Source organism: Chiroxiphia lanceolata, chromosome 3 (assembly GCF_009829145.1).
Source record: "Chiroxiphia lanceolata isolate bChiLan1 chromosome 3, bChiLan1.pri, whole genome shotgun sequence".
In the NCBI taxonomy this organism is placed as follows: Eukaryota; Metazoa; Chordata; class Aves; order Passeriformes; family Pipridae; genus Chiroxiphia; species Chiroxiphia lanceolata.
In genome coordinates, this window is record NC_045639.1 from 37,963,394 (window position 1) to 37,982,575 (window position 19,182).

A 19,182-nucleotide genomic window follows, 5' to 3' on the forward strand; every position below is an offset into this window, starting at 1 on the left:
AAAACTGTTTTTTCAATTTTGGTAGGATAAAGAAGGCAGATGGGAAACTTGAATTCTGTTCCAATGTGTGTTCAGTTTCTGTTTGAGGGCAATCTCATTAATTTATTTGTTGTGCTCTGTGGGAAAGGGAGCGTTGGACAGTGGGTACAGCTTCACAGGGTATTGCTGTGCTTGTGGGACAAATACCATAGCTTTATGATAACAGCTGTTGACAAAGTATTCCACACCTGTTAATTACAGGTATTACAAATAGAGAGGAATTTGGGCGTTTGCTGTCATGAGGACATTACAGATGTTTTGTTCTGTGCAAACCTCTCCAGTTGGCCTCAGATCTTCAAGGACCTAGTTGTTTGTGGGTCTGTTCTGTCATTCTGATATGTCTGGATGAAAAACCACTCACGTGCCCCATTCAGTTTCAGAATGTGGAATTTGGCTGCTCCATCAGGTGGTGTCGCAGCAGTGGTGCTGCTGCCAACCTTCTAGTTCAGTACATCTGTCAGTCTGTTTCCGAAGGGACTGTGAGGAAGAAATGTGATATGGTACAATATTTCCATCTTATCATCTACCCATCCTGTCTGATTAAGCAGTTTTGACTCCTCTACCTTGAAGTCAGTCCTCAAAGATGGTTTAAAACCACCCCAAATTAGCCTTATATGGAAAATGGCCTCTGTGTGTTTTATGGATATTTCAGTATGTTTTAGGAAATCTAACATTTTCTAATGATTTATAAATTACATTCATCTTCTTCAAAAAATACACAAGGGAATGTTTCCTCTAACTAACTGAAATTTTGTAAAAGCCAAGACATTCTGCAAAATCTTGACTTCTTTTGCTAACAGTGGAATGTTACACAAAAGTTATGTATTCTACCTACAGCAAAAGAAGTCAGACTGAGTCTTTAATTCTGAAACCATCTGATAGTATCTGTGTTATAAACCTGGTAGGTTCACATTTAACATATTGCAGTGTGTTAAACATAAGGTTGGCTTTGAGTAGTGGTTTAGTGACCCCACAGCAAAAAGAATGGTGATTTATTTCTGTGATAGCTAGAACAAAACCTAAAAGCCTAGGAAGCTGAAAGAGAGATGATAGAAAACTAGGCAAAAAAGAAATCCTGTTAAAAACATGGTTCTTTGGAGGATAATAGTTGTGCTATATAATATACGTATGTCTGTTTACTTAAAAGGGAATTAAAGGGACTTTGAGAAGGCATCTGGCTCTCCTCCGGCTTATTAGGATCATTTCATCTAACGTAATCCATGGTAGAAGTGATTTTTCTTTTCCTTTTCCATCACTTTCTCCTCAGTAATCCTGATGATGAGTTTACAAACTTAGGCAAATCAATGCTACCGCCTTACTATCTGTATCATGGTGCTTGCTAATAGGAATATTGTCTGAAATCTTATTTACTAACATTGTTCCATTTGAATCCACAAAGAGTAAAAACATATTGTTTCACTCTTTGCTATGGCCTTTTATGCATTTTACAGCTATTAATGTTACTCCTCTGGACTTTGCTTTATTGAAGATCCCTGATTACTCCAATATTGCCATATTGAGTTATTGTTTCTGTGTATATAAATGTTCTTGTTTTTCTTCTTCGCCTCCCCTTGAGAGGGACTTCATGGCTTTCCTGCAGTGTGGATACCCAAAACTAGTTCATAAGCTACTCCTTTCCATTCTATATTTGTACACCCATGTTTTCAGGGCCAGAAATAGACTCTTGATTTGTTCTTAATGTCCTCAGCATACCGTCAGTGAAGTGTGGTGGCCGTAGAACTGATCAAGGTTTTTTTGAGATTTAACTATAAGTTGGATTAACTTCTGCTTTTGGATATGTTTTTTTTTTTTTTAATTTTCAGGTGTAGAGGAGTCTCTTGTCCTACTATGGGACATGTTGAGACATGTTACTGTGATGACCACTGTGAGACATCAATGCACAAGAAACTATATAAAACTGGGGGAGGGGGACAGTGTATGGAAGCTGATTTAACAAAAAGCTGTCAGTGAAGTACAGAGCCTACAGCTTCCTTTAGGAAGAATAAACATCAGTAGAGGAAATTGATTAAAAATAAGAGCTGTACATTTAAGATGTCAGACTCCTTTCCCGGTTTAAATGCCATCTGATCCAAACAACAAACTTATCTGACTGCCGTCCAATTTCCATCTCTTAATTTTAATTACAGTTGGGTAGTGTGTTTTCCTTAGTGCTTTTGACTTGCTGTGTGCAGGGTACATTATCATACTTTTCTTCTAAGGTCTGGCAACTTCAGACTTTCAGACCTGAATACAGGAAGCCAATTAAGTGTTTGCTTAACTTCTACAGTGTTAGTTTAAAGATGCTCTCTTTCAATCAGAGTCCTAATTACTAAAATGATGTGAGCCCATACCTGAATGAGAGCTTAGTCCTGTCTGTTGACTATTAATTATATTACATTTATTCTTGCACACATGCAGCTGTAGTTAAGTTTTAAGTGGAAGACCTTTGCCCATGTGGTTCTCAAAATCATCCAGACTTTTGGAGAATGAAGGTGCCTTTTTTCAGTAACAAGGGAGAAACTTAATGCACAGGTTCTGTGCATACGACCTGTTCCCTTTTCATGGCTAGTCACTGTGGTGTTTGTACCCTTTGACTGAGTGGCAGAGATACAGGCTGGTGCTCCTTGGCATTGAAGCCTTCATCTGAAAAACAGTATCTGACCAAGTGAACAGGTGCTGTTCACCTGGTCAGATGAGGTTTCAGCCTTCTGCTGAATGAATGCTCCTGAAAACTTATGTTTTTCTCGTTCATGTTTTAGCAGCATCACTCCATTTCTTACCATATCATGTGAATGTACAACTTATACTTTTACCTAAGGAGGGTAAAAATCCATGTGAGTCCAATAGCCAAAACAGGTGACCAACTTTTGTTACGGTTCTGATGCTCTGTTTTGAAAGGGAGGTTAGACAAATATTTGCATTCAAAATGCATTATAACTTCTTAACTTCGGACAGATCTTTTTTTTCAAGCTATGAATCAGCAGATTGGTTCTGTCTCATGAGTGTTGTGGCATATCTGTTACCTGGAAAGAGACTGGAAAAGTATTTCCTCTGACTTCTTTTGCCAAACAAGGTTACTTGTTTATTTGTTTGTCCTGAAATTCAGTTTTGCTTAATTTTGAATTGCACTAAATGCAGGGATACACAGCATCTTCACACAAAGAGCGAGCCACCTTGCCACAATCTTCAGGGCTAGATCCTGAATCAGTTGTGCAGAATCCAGCAAGGGTAGGTGTTAGGACAAGGAGGATGTGAGAGGTCATATGGCTAATGGAGAAAGAATGAAGCAGAAAGCATCAGCGTTTCATGCATCATGTAGATAATTTCTATGTAGTGTACCCAGTAGTTGTGTTTAATCACTTAAAACCTTCTTGGCAGAAGAAACCTTTACACTTAAAAGGCAGGATACTCAAAAGTCTGGCAGAAGGATGGAGAAATTAAAGAACATTTTCATGCTCCTTTTTCCATGTTTAATATTTAGTTTAGCACCACTGTTGTAGAGCACATTTTCAAGATAAGATAAAAGATCCTCTTTTTAAGTACCCTATATTCATTGAGGACTTGAGACAAACAGTGCATACCTCTTTTGGAAATCTAGTCATAAGTAAGAACTGTAATGTTTCAGACACTTGCCAAAATCAAGTCCTTAGAGCAGAATCAGGTTCTGATGGAGAGCTTGTTGCCTCGGCACATGTGCCGGTTGAAATACACCACATTTCTCATCTGGTTTCCAGCAGCCACTGTGGAGGAATATGTATCTATTATAGAGTTTGTCTCTGATATGTCAGCCTAAACAAACATCTTTCAGATGCTCTTGGGCATCTGAAATGGTACTACTTACCACATTCTATATTATTATTATTATTATTGTTGTTGTTGTTGTTGTTGTTTTTGTTATTCTTTCTTCTCACTGCTTTGGTACAGACTGTACTACTAACATCAAACCACTTAGATATAAGGACCATGCATTTCTTGTAGGAAGCCAAAGCATGCAGTTCTGTCTGTCAACGCCACCTTTATCAGCCACACCCTCCCAGTTACATTAGCCTCCTCCACCCTGAAACAGTAAATTGGGTGACAGCGTTCCCAGGCCCCAGTCTGGAAGGAGTATCAGGGTGTGACGTGGCCGCTGTTTGGAGGCTGCCTGCCCATAGGTTGGCACTGGCAAGGCAGAGCAGCCCAGCACTGGCACGAGGGGGGCCCAGCGGCATCACTGCAGCGAAAACAAAAAAACTCCTTTTTGACTGGATCTGCAAACATGTCTTGCTGACTGTATGGCTGCACATATGCCTGGGTCCTTTCTGGGGGGAAGGTGATTCCAGGAGGACAGGGACTGTGGCTCACAGTCTAAAGGACCCAAACTGTGCCCCGGACTGAGTGACAGTGTGAGGTGATTTAAGCTTTATCTCAGAGGGGCATGGGTTGCAGCTAGAAATATATCCAGCTGACATTAATTGCTGTTTTGATTATTTCCCAAGGTCAGATTCAGGGTTTTCTTTGTGCCATTACTTTACCTGAAGTGGAATTGTACTATTCTGTGAGGACTATATATAACAGGAATATAAATTTGAACTCACATCCTGAAGTATTCTAATCAGAACATAAAACTGAGGGAAAGAAGAATAGGTTTTAATTCTTTTGATTATTTTCATTAGGACTCAAAAACCTATATAACCTATAATGACCTTCTAAATGTGTCAGGGAGGATGATAAAATTCAGGGAGTTTAAATTAGGACCTCACCCTCTGTACAACAAAGCCTAATCACATCAAAATATGGTGGATATGGTATTGTAGTTCCCTTCAGACCCAGGATTTTTGTGTTTATTCCCTGTCTAATAACCCAGCTTCAGCTGTAAAGTATGGGTAGTGCCCCTCTGTGCTTTCTGCATTCCCACTAACTTTTTTAGAGGGTTGTGTTTTCTTGGTTGGGTTTGGTTTTTTGTGGTTTTTTGATGGTGTTTTGTTTTGTTTTGTTTTGTTTTTTGTTTGTTTGGGGTTTTTTTGGGGTTTTTTTGTTTTTTTTATGTGAGTCGAATAATCTCCGGTTCCTATGGGTACTGAAACCATGAGCTTATGTTCATAAAGGTGTTCATGTTGCAAGGCTGGTTACAAGAAAGATAAGTAGCATACCTTGTTGGCTACATTTTTGGATGACTGGAAGGTGTTCATTCTGTTCATCTTCCACTCAGTGATGTTGGTGGGTTGTATGTGAAACACACATGATAAAGCAGGGATGACAGGGAGCTGCTGAGGGGCTCTCAAGCTTTGTCTGCCTTCTGTGTGAGTGGCAGAAGACAGCATCACCACCTACCCTGTTGTACGCCTCAGCACCCTGCAGAAACACTGGTATACGGACACATAATCAATGTCACAGTCCAAAATAAAACTGGAGGCTTTGTAGGTGTGGGAACAGGTGTTTTATGTATTGCTCAGATTGATTCAAGTGATATGTATGTGCCCGTCACCTATTTCTAGTGACTCTAAAATCTCATTTCTGGTTTCTCTTAGATACTTTGCCATGGATTTGGAAAGCAACTTTAAACAAATAAGATTTTGAGGGGGGTGGAGAACAGTCATAGAGAGGACCTCATTAAAACTATACTATCTTGATGAGGTCTTTATGTCTTTTCTACAGTTATGCTGTAAATCCACTCAATACCTTGCATTTTCAGGCCTGTTTCTATTAGTTTAAAAGTGCCTCTCTTACTTCATTTCCCATTCCAGTCTGCAGTGGCATTGCGTATTCTGCTTAAACTATAAACCTATACAGTTTAATAATTTAACTAACACTCTTCACTCTTTTTTTTTTCTTCTTTTTAGGTAAGCTTAGGAATCTTCCCCTTCAACATTATAACAAATATGTAGATGTGGAAGTGTGCACTTGCTTTGATGTAGCTTTTTGAGTCATTCATATTATAAAACAAATTGTTTGATTTTGAGGGTGGGAAAGAAAGAAAAAAGCTCCAAAAATGTCCCCCTGTTTTTAATGAGTACAGTTTTGCCAAGTGTCAATTAATATTCTTCAGTCTTTGCCCTAACTAAGAGCTTTTTAGGATCCTCTGAGAAAAAGGGGTTTTGCCAAGTTAGCAGATTTTCAGACAGGTGAGCTGTTTTTAGCTTTGCCTTTGCTTGGTACATTTTTGATAGTGTTTTTCCTCATTGCTATTCCCTTTCCTTTTGTTGCTCTGACACCAACCATATTTGCTGTCCAAATTATTGATCTGATACATATGAAGCTTCTCTATAATTTTATGCTGGAGAAGAATTACAGAAGCTGAAATAATCACTCAAAGCAAAAGCTGTTGTTCTGAAACTAAGTAAGGGAAGAGAGGAAGCACAGTCTTGTTTTCCTAAGCCAAATTCTTTACTGAGCCTCCTTTCAAAATACAAGCATAAAAAATCCCAGGGGGATGCGGTTATCATTGACCCAATGAGGACCATCATGCTACATGACTTGTGGCAACTGGGCCTCAAGGGTTCAGAGTTTAAACTTTTTGTTGTCTCTTCACACAGTGGGAATTAAAGTTTTCAGAAGTGTTCACCAAAAATTTTTTTTCAAAGTTACTTTTTCACAGAAAGAGATGTGGACATTTTTAGACTGGAAATACCTAAAAGTCCTAGTTCGATTTTTGCATTTTTAGAGCTTTCCCATTACCGAGACAAAAATATATTTCATATTAACTCTGTGAAATGGCTTCTTGGCTTTTTAGTGTTTAATAATTTTACATTGAAAGTATCTTAAAACCAATTTTTGCTCACTTCTTTAAAGGGAAAATAAGGAAAAATTCAGAGTCAACTACATGGCTATAATCAGTTACAATGGGACTCAGCAAGCAGCAGAGATGGCATTTGGTTGCTGCTTCAGTATGATATATATAATCTTCCTTGCTGCTTCAGTATGATATATGTAATTTCTTGAAACAGCACTAAGTGGTTAGGATTAGAAAAATGGTGTAAACTGTAATGTATATGTTCTCTGACTACTTTGTAATAAGATAAAAGAAACCAAACCAAACCCTGAATGAACAATCTTTTTGATCACTTGTTCCCCCTCTTCACAATCAGTCTTGCATTTAGTGGTCACATACGGAGATGTTAGCTAGTATCTCACATTGTAGTTATGTCAAAAGGGAAGCTCTTGGCCACTTCACTTGCAAAATTCATTACTCCAGTCAAGCACTGACATGAAATGGAGTTTCGGTATATTCTTCTGTGTAGAAACATGAGGTTACCCAAGATTACCAAAAGTGTCATCTCTCTCCTCTAGATTCAAGAAGGAGCCGCCTAAGTTAGAGCTGGGGAAGAGGCCTTGAACAGATGTGGAAGAGAAATGGAGCTTGTGATCTCACACTGAAACTTATAGCTAGTTGGCTAACTCTTTCCAAGATAGTTCCCTGACCTTTCTGAGATTAGCTTTCTGAAAGAGCCAAAGGGAAGAATCTTTGGATTTCCTTTTACTTATTGTCTACTTCTGCTGAGCTTGAAATCGTCAGTAATGGAAAAATACTCAAACCTGAGCTGTGATGACACAGTTTTAATGGCTTATGGCCAAACACTGTAAAACCCCAAGGTCAGAATAAGCTAATAAAGAGCCTCCAGGTGCAGTTTATCTTCTGCTTGTGTTTGAGTAAAGAGGGTACCTAGTTACTGTGAGCCAAAAAAATAACCCCTAAGCCAGGACGTAGAAAAATTGGAATCCTTCTCCTCTGATGCTGCAAAATTATAAATGCAACTGGAGTGACAAAGATAGAAGTGGCCCTGAACTACCTACAGAAGGGGAGTTTTGGCACTTTTCTGTGTATATGTGAGCAGAAAGGGTTGGCGATTGCCCCTGTGGGCTTCCTTCCTTCTTCTTTTGTCATAGGGGAAGTTCTTCCCTGATGTTGTTAAGAAATGTGGGAACTCATTCCACTCCACAGGGTACCTATATGATGTCTGAATCCTCGTAACTTTTCTTGCTGGGTATTAAAATTGGATCTTCCCACATGACTCAAAAGGCTGAACTTTCAAATTCAAGTCTGTTCATCTGTTCATCAAGCATCACTCCATTTCCCAGGTTCTGTATTTGACTGACAGCCCAGTTCTGAGACTTCATCCAGCTCCACAGTTTCAACCATTGTCAAACCTGTCAAATGAAGGTCTCACCTTCCAAATAGTGAGGAGTTACTTCTTTAACTCTGTTACTAGCTTTGCCTCTGGTTTACTAGTCCAGCGGCACACTACTGAATCTCCTTTCATTCTATGAAGGGAGTCTGAAGAAAACAGCTTGTGTGTGTTTTTAATTACGTGTTTGTTCAGCCCTCTGAGGATGTCAGGAGCTGTGAACGGCAAATGCCAAGTGATTGCCAGGAAGAAAGCTGCTGACTGCAGTGCATCATAGACAGAACCCTTCTGTGTAACTGCCACTGCCTTGCCATGCACATACCAATGATATCTGATTTTGATTATAGTCTCTCCTCTGATGATAGTGCTGTCTCGGGTTCTCCTGGAGACAAAGTCTTGATCAAGTGAAAACATAAGCAATGGTGTAGTCAAGGACAAAGTCAGTCAGTCTCCCCCAGATTCCTGTCTATTGACTCTTCTTTCTTCCTCATTTTGAGAGAACTGAAAGGTTAACGATGTTCCTTTAAATGAGCATAACTTGCTGTGTTATGTTAGTCTAGACAAAGGAAATCAAATTAATTAGCCGAAAGACTGCAAATGTGCTGTGTAGGAGGACCTGTCATTAAAGTGCCTCATTCAGACTCCTGTGGCTTGCTGTGTATTCAGAATGGTAGCTCTGGTCTTCCTCTCAGCATAAGAGAAATAGAATAAAAGTAGGCTTCAATTAGAGGCAGAACTATAATTCAGTCATGAGCAAGGAGAAAGGGAGGTGAGTAGGAAGATGGCTGCTCTGCAAAGCCTAAGTCATAAAATATAAAATACCAATTTACACATGGCAACAGATCTTTTATGATTTAATTACATCCTTTATATTCAATAATGGGCCAAGTCTGTAAACCAGAATACAGACAGGGCAAATATTTACATTCTTTGGGTAATGATGGAGGGAAGATCACTGATCTGAACATGAATCAAAGCCACAAGAACATAGATGTGGGACAGCCAGGTGTTACTATCAGTGTGAAGTGGTAGGGATAGAGTAAATTTCTAGTATTTTGATGTGAAATTTCCTGTGCTACAAGTCATCTTGAAACATTTCACTGAAAATTCATCTTTTAGTTAAGTGATACACACTGTCAATAACAATGCATAAATGGTTATTTGCCCATTCATTCTGTGTGCTATATGTTTTCTAATATACCCAGAAAGTGATATTAAAATGTATAGGTATTTAGCATTTTATGTTCATAGTGTATATGTAATTAAAATTTTACTTGTATTCCTGACTTTATGACACTCATAAGTTCTGTACTTCTGTGGAGCTGCTATGATTTATTTTGGTTCATTTGATAGCTATGACAGTCATAAACATTACTGTCAATTTGGAAATATCAATAGACATGTAGTGAAATAAATGAAAATTCCTTTTTTTAATCTTACAAAACAGCTTGAAAACAAGAGTCAAAATAATTCCAAACTGAAGAACTTGCACCAAGACATCAACTGATGCATGTACAAGAGTATCCAGGAAGCCACGTAACTCTGAAGGTTTTGAACTCCAAATCTCATCTTTGTTTATAGGCATGCAGAAACACAGACAAAAATCCATCAGAGCATGCATTTACTGCACTTTTCAGCCCTCACAGGTTTGAATTGCATTTCAGTTGCATACATGAATTTTTTCATACAAGAGCTTGAGTGAACAGTCTTCCTTTCAGACCAAAGCCCACAGCTGAGTCGAACATTTGAAACAAAAGTAATTAAACAGAGATTGTGATGGGCCATTAGTTAATCCAGAAAAAGTAACTGCAAAAGTGAGCCAAGCAGAAACCTCATTCTTAGGGAAAGAATAAAACATCTTGTAATTCTCCAAGTAAGTTTATGAACAAAAACCTTACGGGATCAACCCAGGGTTAACACCATGCATGGAGTGCAGCAGTGATTTGTTACTGCCTGGCTTCCACTGACACATGGTGCAGCGCAAATAAGTTTTTAGCTTTTGGGCCAACTTACACCCGGGGCAAGAGACTGCATTAAAAACTTTGTGTTGACCCACCATTGTTTCAATGTGTCTTGTATTGCATGTGAACATTAGAGCTCATGAACTCTGATTTTCTATGGGTGTGCACAATGTGCCAGTCCATCACAGTAACCCTAAACATCCTCTTTACTACTCCCACCTCTTGTGATTCTAAACTGTGATATAATTGACTTGTTCCCCCTTGCCCCCTTCCCTGAAATATTTTTCATGCCTCCCTGTGTACCCTAGGAGTTTCAAACCTGCCTTGCTGTCCAACCTGTTTGAAATTTGGCAGAGGAAAAAAATTTATTGTGAGGAAGTGTCATATGTGTTGCTTGTTAATCAAAGGAAAAAAGGATGAGAGAATTTCCTAGATTTATCCTCACTGAGGGGAAAAAAATGCTTTGCTGTGAATGATTCTGGTAAGGCACTTTGTTACATTTTTCCGTGGTGTAGACCTGGTTGCAGCTAACAGGCTGAATGGGGTCAATTCTTGTGTTATTTGCTCATTAGCATAGATCTTCTGCACTCTGTCCCCAGAACTGCTGTGAGTTTTAGTCAGGAGGATTGATGCTTTGGCGGACAAATTTAGGCAGAGGTAAATCTAAATGAAAAATGTTCAAAAGAATAAATGTATACAATTTTTAGGACAATTTTATGAAAATACAGCTGGAATGGCTCTCACAAGGGACATATTGGAAAATAGTGGGGATACATAGCTGAAATTTTGTGTGTATGGGAATTTTCCTACTGCCTAATAGAAAGACTAGCCTGCGGGATATTGTGATAAGAGCAATTCTTATTTGAACCATCTGTGTTTTTCAGCTCTATAAATAGGATATTGGCTTACAGAAGTTCATAATATGAACACTAGACCATCAATAACATTTTAGATTTTTCAAACAGGAACACGACCATTTCAGTCACAATGTGTTAACTGAGGACAGCATCTTGAATAGAGTCTGAAAGAATACAACCATCTGAATCTACCAGAAAATCTGGAAAATTTAAATATTACTTCTCTGCTGATTAACCTAGTGTTTATTATATGGAAGATTACAGGCCACCTATTGATTTTTAGAAGTAATGGCATTTTTCTGACCATTACGAGAAGCAAGCGGAAATTCTTTTGAGCACTTTAGAAATCTCAGTTTTGTTCAAGAATAGAACTCATCCAAATGCCCTCTTTTTGGAGAGGTGTAAGTACAGTAATGAATATATATTGAAGATTAATGGTCTTCTCTCTTTTTGTGGGCCATATGAGCTGTGTGTTCTAGAAGCAGTGTGTTGTTTGAAGCTACAAGCCATAAAGCTCCTAACTCCATCTCTGTTCTATCCAAACTCAGGGAAACGATATTGGAAATTTTCATACAAACCAATTTTCATTTACAAAACTATAATTTTTTAAAGAAAAGCTTGCCTAAGGGTAAAAAATCCATATTGCTTAGCAAAAAGAAGAGCACTGGTGCCATGCTGTGCAGTTGAAAGATATTGGAAATGGTTCATTCTCAGTTAATTTCTGACCTCCAGTAATTCACTTCCCTTCTGAGCTCAGTTCTGGTCCTGCCATATGTTAATCAGTCTACAAACATTTGAAGTTGTGTTGCTTAGTCAGGCACTGGTCTTGGATTGAGATTTCTATGTTCTGTTGTAATGCAAACAACAAAAATATGGAGACTACTCATTGCAAAATAGTCTTTTGTAGTATCGATTCTCCAGTGAGGAAGCAATGAAATGAGCTATTGTATTTAAATGCTGAACTTTCCCCATTCTTGTGTTGACTGTCCTCCTTTTCAACAGGCTGAGGGATGGTCACAAATGAAGACATTTGCTCAAGCGACCGCTTCCCTTCAGATTTAGTTTTTAGTTTCCCAAGGGCAGAATCTGCTGTTTTCTCCTAAATGAAATGCTGCCAAATAGGAGTGTACCAGCTGACTTCTGCACAGAGGAATAAAGTTAAATGTAGGCTCTTTTTGCTTACTGGACAAAATGTTCATGTGCAAACAGAACTGACTTGCCTATTTGGGGCTCTCTATCTCGTGCTTAAAAGCTGAACAACACTAAGAAGAAGAACAAATATCTTTTCAACTTAGTTCCCTCTTGCTGAGAAACATTTTTGAGATGCATAGCAGAGTTATAGGTCCTTTCCAAAAAAGCTCTTCTCCTTGTATCCAAGGAGTTTTATTTATTCCTTCCACCCCCTGACTGTAGCATTCTTCAAAACCAGGTTGGGAGAAAGAAAATCAACCTCATGGACAGCTAACAGAAATCTGGTTTTATTTTGTGGGTTTTTCCCTCCTCCTACTCCTCCTTTTTTCTCCAGTGTTGCGTATGCTGCCAGTACTGATGACTACCCAGACACTTCTGAGTAGGACATCTCACTCTGCTTGGGACAATTCACATTGCTCACCAGGCAGACATTTGTCTGTGGTTGGCTCTAAACCCACAAGTTCCTGAAGCTGAAATAGCAATGAAATTTAGGACTTTTAATCATAATGATATTAAAAAAAAAAACAAAACCTTTGTCCATTTACCTGCTAGTATTCAATCAGAGTTCTGTGTATTCCTGTTCCCCTAAAAATGGCATTGCTGCATTCCTGAGCTACTGTAGGATAACAGTGCTTTTACATTCCATGCAGCTTTTGTTCCTTCTCTTTATCTTATTTTTCCTGTGTTAAAATGCTGACATAGTTGTGGAATCAAATCTTTGCTACTGGTAAATACAAGGTAACATGAAGTTGACAGTGTCTTGCTTCACTGTATTACCTGGCTAACATTTACGCTTAAATTCCCCCAAATCCAAACCAACAAACCTTGTAGCAGTTTTCTCCCCTATTTTCTTCTAGTTGGGAGATTACCTTAGTAATTGCATCTATTATATGTGTGTGTGCGTCTGTTTTGGGAAGCACTGGTATTTATCATGGATTTAATCACAGAGTGTGGGTAAGGTTAGAAGGAACCACAGTGTGTCATCTAGTCCAACCTTCTTGCTCAAGCAGGGTCATTCCAGAGCACATTGCACAGCTCTTGGAACTAGAAAATCTATAGTCACAGCTAAATTAATATGATGCAACATCCTTTCAATTAGCTCTATCTTAGCATAGATTGTTCCCACCAGTGTATTTTTCTACATACTTTGGTTTTGTTGATGATTTATATATTTTTCAATATTTTAAATTTAGTGTCTTCAGGAACTGTCCTGACAAGGAGAACTTCTAAATTCTGACATTAGGGGGAAAATGTTGTCCTCTCCTGAAGAACATAGGCTGAGATCATTGAAACACAGCTCCATCTCCCCCTGTCAAAAACAAAGCAAGAGCCTCACTGTAGAATGTGGTTCCTGAGATCTCTAGCCTGCAGGAAGACCTTTCCCAGTTCTTTTAAAGCTTTGTGGTGTTCCTTGTGGGTATTTTTGGCTCACTGGTGTATAGGTGTTGGTGAAAGGGAGAGAGAAGAATGGATCTCCTTGGTGGGCAGGAGAGAGAAGGATGGAAAGGAGGAAGAATCTCCATCCAAGCCAGCCAAACTAGGAATTTATTATGTCTGAAAGAAATGTTTTCTCCCTCTACCACCTACCGCTAGTCTGTGATGCAAGAAAATAGCTTTCTTTCAAATCACTATAGAAGGTTCTTAGAGGGCAAGAATGGAAAAATTTCTGCCTGTAATGGCATTAATTTTTCTTTTTTAAATAATTATTGCTTTTGGTGTTGCGTGCACTGGTTTTGGAGACTGATTCTTAGTACTCCTAGTACATGGTAACTCTACTGCCAGAATGCAGAGATTTTGTATCTGAATATCTGAATAACACATCATAGCTTCAGTACTGTGTTTTCTGTGTTTTTTTAAGTTTGGTCTCCCCTGCCTCCTTCATGCTTTGTTGTTGTGGCTGGCCTCAGTCTTGGCAATTTAGTAATGAGAATCTATTAATGATGGAACGATTTAATAAGACGCCCATGTCTCTGCAAAAAGAGATGCAGTACAGTGTTCAGTTATTGCTGACACTGTTGAGACATGGAAGAAATAGTTTCCAAAGGATACTTGAAAGAGAAAAATTAGCACCAAATACCTCCCTTGCACAAAGATGGCTGATTAGTGTTTATTGTGGTCTTTATGTGAACATTGTACCATTAGAATCATGCCTAACCATTAATAAATTAAATAAATAGCATTTTTGGCTTCCTGGTAGAGAATCTGATATTTCCTGGCTTCCCACATCTGTTGCTAAAGCCAAGTTTTAAGTTCTTTGAAAAGCCATTGCCTGGCTTGTCTTCAAGGAGCACTTCTTGTGTCCCATCTTAAATGTGAGAACTAACCATGTACAACATGTTCTTACATTTATATACATATGACTGATTTATACAGATTCTTTATCTGAGTAGGTCAAATATGAAAATAGGTTGGGACTAGAAAAATTTTTGGTAAGAGGGATTCCCACACTCAGCCACACTCAGCTGATCCCTAAGGAGAGCTCTCGTGTCTCTGAAGTTTGCAGGATGAAACCTGGGAAAGAGTGATGCAGGTGGTCAGATGTGGCCATCTGTGTATCATACTGTGGAAATGGACCTGATTTAATCTAGTCTGTAATGCTTGCCTTTTGCTGGTAAAGAGAATTGCTTTTCCAAGGGAAACTCTTCAGCCATTAACTAAATTCAAAATTTTTGAAAAGTAAAGAATCTCTGAACTTGTTTATCATCTTCCCAGTCATGGGCTCTTAAGGTACTTTTGATACGTGTAGGATAGATTTATAGTACTAAATTTTCTTCCTCATGAATCCATACTGTGACTAAGCTGAATAGGTAGGCAAGACAGGTTTTGCAGGTTTTGGGCTTTAAAAAAAAATAATTAAAAATTGGCTGTGAGTATTTTTCTGAATTCCCTCCAGAAGGGCCTGGTGAAGCGATGATTGTGTCATACCTGTATCAGAGACTGGGATGTTTCCAGGAATACTGATAATGCTGAGTGCTTTGTAGGTGTGCATGCTAAAGCAAACAAATGGGTCTCACACCTACTGATTTCCTGAGCAGCTAACATAAAATATCACAGTGATCTTCCAGTTACATCCCTCTTTCTTTCTGCCCACCTGCAGCTCTGAAGTAGGCTGACCTACAGAACAGGAATTCCCAGTCAGAAACTGCATCTTGAGCTGAGAAACTGGTCATGACTTTGAAAAGCAGAGGAAACATCAGAGCAGTTGCTCAGCACAGATGAGAACTGCTGTTAAGTTCTGCCCTGTCTTTCAGACCATAGCACCCAATTCTGCACTGGGGGACTTCTCCAAAAAAGATGCCCTTGAATTCTGAAATCAAATCTAATGCTCCAATTCAGAGAGAACTTCCCTAACCACAAAACTATAGGCTATTTTTGGGGTTACGTTGCTGTCTGTCCTGTTCTGGAGCTGGATTAATTTCAAGAATGCATGAGTTATTGGGCCAGAAGGTCGTATGCAGGAGAGAGCCTGCCTTGGTAGATATTTTGTGTTACATAGTAATTGCATACGAAGAAGAAATACAGCAAAGGGCAGATACAGTGATCTTGGGTCTTCCCCTCCTGCTACAGTGCCCTGACCTCTGCAAATGACAGAGTTGGATCTTGGCATTCTTGCCTCCTTGGCCAAAAGAAGGATTTTTTATACTCCTGGGTACCTGATAGCTCAGCTCCATCATGCTGGGTTTGATGAATTTATGAACTCATACTTGATGCTGATTTCCTTATCTCAAGGAGAAAAAACCTTGCCATGTGAAATATAAGTGCAGCCAGGCCTTGTTGAGTATCTCGTGTAAGGTTAAGTTATTCTCAGTTCACGTGCTAGAAAAAAGGCACGTCGGGGAACTGGCAGGAGCTGGCAACAATGCTTGAAGAAGTTGAAAACTGTCACACAGGAGCCTCCACTGGCTCTGCCATGGGAACCCCAGTGCATCAGGACTGAGGGGCCCAGGCTGGCATTGGTGCAAGTTGTAGAGGCATTGGTCTCTTGAGGCAGTTCTTGCTTGCATCGTCTCAGCCACATGCTGTTCCATTTTGTTACATCTAAGTAGGGCAGAACTGCCCTGTTCTTGCCAAAAGCCAGATTCTTCTCCAGTACGTTTTGTGTTTCTTCTCATCCCGTTCTGTCTGCAGGCAGACAGCATTCACCATGTTGCTTTGCATTCAAACTGAGTTTGCCAAAATGTTCTGGTTCTCTGGGAGTATTGAGGTTTCTCTTCTCTTTGCATGTGAGCACCATAAATATATGGAGTCCTTGGCAAGTTGCTGGCACTAGGTGACCTTGTTTGCACCCTTACTTGCTTGAATAGGGGATTTGTGTGCCAGGGCTTAGAAAGGGGTGATTTGCAGGCTAGTAAAGGGCAACCCTGTGATTAGAAATTCCACGATCTGACAGAATGCACATTTGACCTGCTAGTGTAAGGTAGATTATTATTCTATTATGTAAATATTTTAAAGCTCAAGTTTGATAAGGATCAATGAGAGAAATGAGTGGTGCGTTCCTACCTGTCTGTAGAAGTACTTGCTGACATGTACTGCAACATTTGGTTTATAACCTTACAATAGTGGCTTTGATTAATAATACTTTATTAGTTATAAACATAGACTTACTGAGCAAATCCTACTTACTCTGTTGCATGGCTCTCCATGTCTACATAAAACCATTTCAGTAATTAGAAAGTTACTATAATATTTCTCTGTATTGTAGATTTTGAGTTCGCTGCTTTCCTGAATTCCTACATAAGATTTCTACTTGACCCCCATCCTTGACACAAAAGGGAAATGTGTCCTTTCAACTTGCCTTTTATGATAAGAAAGGGTGGGTGTGGTAAGACAGGGCTTCACAGAACATAAAGGTTGGAAAAAACCTGTAAAATCATGCCAAGAAAAGAGAAGGGTATGGGGGAAAGGGTACATCTCTGCTTCTGATGTGCTTCTGGACCTGTGCTATGCCAGGATCAGACAAATGAGACTGGAGAGGCAATATCCCTTGTGTTTCAAGAGAAGAGTAGAAGAGTATGCCTGAGAAATGTGGCATGAGGCATCTTGTGAAAAGCTCGTCTCTGTTGTTTTCTAGAAGATGTAGGCTTGTAACTCTGGTTTTTTTCCTCTCCTTTCTATATAAAACACAAACTAGTGGGGATCAGTTGTTTTATCTACTACTGAAATGCAGCCATCAGTGCAGAATAACATGAGAACAGTTTGAAAGGAGGCATGGAACACTATATTCAACTGAAACTAATTACCTGATTAGGTTTTGGCCTGCGTGTGTGGGTTGACATCCAATGGACTTGGCTACAATTCTTGCCAGCAAAGCCAAGTCTAGTCTTGCTTCATTTAAAGACTTTGGACAGAAGTTCTGGACTTGCATGCTGAATGCTAAGCAGTGTGAAAATAGGCCACTGATTTAAAGTACCCATGGCTACAGTGGGTGTCAGTGGGCAGATGGCATGGTTGCAGATGAATGAGCTTTTTTGGAATTTTAGAAATACTGGTTTCCATTTAAAGGTGGTTCTGTTTCAAGCACACAATCTGATGAAATTTAACTCTGCATTGGAACATCCTCTGTTCACAGCTATAGGATTAGCACTTTCCTTTCCTTCAGCACTTCAAAATTCTCCCCTTAGAAACTTAGTCAAGTCTGGCATTGGGATTTTATAGACTTAGAAAACAACCTAAGGGGATGTTATCTCACCTAGTCTGCTACAGTAGTTCCTCCTCTTTATCTCCAGAGGAGTTAAATACATTAGGCCTGCTTTATTAGGTGAGAAGCATTTGTTAACGCTGTTGTCTTCTTTTGCACCTTTACTGCAAACACTTTTTTTATCTTTTTGGTGTCATTGTTTGAAAAATGGCATGTTTTCTAGACAGGAGTACCTATGCAACATGTGAAGTGTCTATAGTGTTAGACATTATACTTACCAGTCTGATGGTAGTTTTTTGTCTTGGCACCTTTTTAAAGTTAAAAAAATATAAAATCATTACTTGGTTTGAAGCTTTACTGTGAAGAGAGGAATGAGTGTTTCATCTGTACGCTATTAAAAAGTTATCCATTAAGAACAAAGGGGAGCAGAGCACTTTTAGAAAGAAAGTGTTCTTACCTCTAAATGGGAAGCTTCTGTGCTGTACCCAGTTCTGGCACTGTAGAGACCCTCTGTTCTTCTTTCCCAGGGAGAATGATATGAAATGAACTGTCAAATCAGTTGTAGCAGTTCACTGGTAAGCATTGACTTCATGAGGAGATTTAGTACATTACTGTGATATTCTGGAAGTGCTTTGAGACACATTACTAAAATGAATTGGACAAGAGCTGGTAAGAGATGCTCCACAGAACAAGAATACCCAATAGAAAACCACAGGAAAAAATATTTTTGCCAACTGGCCGACTATTTCAACTTAGCAAGCAGATCATGCTCTACCCTATTCCTTAACATCTAAAATAAATATTGAATCCTCTCATGTTTACAGACCTTCTTAAACCATTTGCCCAAGAGGCGTTGCAGTTGTGAAGTCCTCGAAATTGTGTTTAAGCATTTCCTCTTACTGCAAAAATAAATCCATCAAGTTTTTGGCCTCCCACAACGACAACAAATACAAGCCTGTAAGTGCCATAAAAGCCCCAAGAAACTTCAGAAGCAATTTAGAATAATAAAAATAGTCTTTTGGATACCCCGTGCTACTTCTGTGTGGAACGAGGTTGGGCTGGGTCTTGGGGGCTGAAGAGGCAGATGATGGGAGTTCACTTTATGTAACCTGGTATTCCCTTCCCTTCTCCTCTGCCATTCCCAAACCAGCTATTACCATATTGTCAGGAGCCTCCTGAGCCTTTGCTAGCCAGGAGTTTGCCTAGTTATTTGGGCCAGGATTTCACAGAGAAGGAGGAAACCTTTCTGGCTGAAGCTTCTGTAAAACCACCACTTCAGCCATCAAAGCAGCAGTGTCCCTGTGGGGAAAAAGCAAGTAGCTGGAAAATTTGTGGGGGGTGAGAGGGAGAAATGTGACTTTCCAAAGGGCCTGGCCTCTTCATGGTAAGTA

General features: G+C 39.3%; 1 protein-coding gene across 4 annotated transcripts in view; it reads left to right on the forward strand.

Annotated features, from left to right (window-relative positions):
- Window positions 1–19,182, forward strand: part of GREM2 (gremlin 2, DAN family BMP antagonist) — a 41,380-nt gene that overhangs the window by 16,413 nt on the left and 5,785 nt on the right. The window contains exon 1 of one of the 4 annotated variants that reach the window (XM_032681425.1): window positions 5,887–6,143. The exons of 1 other annotated variant lie outside the window; for it this stretch is intronic. Coding sequence is in view for 1 of the 3 variants with exons in the window: in XM_032681421.1 (XP_032537312.1) it covers window positions 12,125–12,126 (2 nt within the window). In the remaining 2 variants the exon portion in view is untranslated. Of the gene's footprint in view, window positions 1–5,886; window positions 6,144–11,754; window positions 12,127–14,268; window positions 18,749–19,182 lie in introns of those variants that run through there. 2 more of the 4 variants (XM_032681421.1, XM_032681424.1) reach the window with 2 other exon arrangements.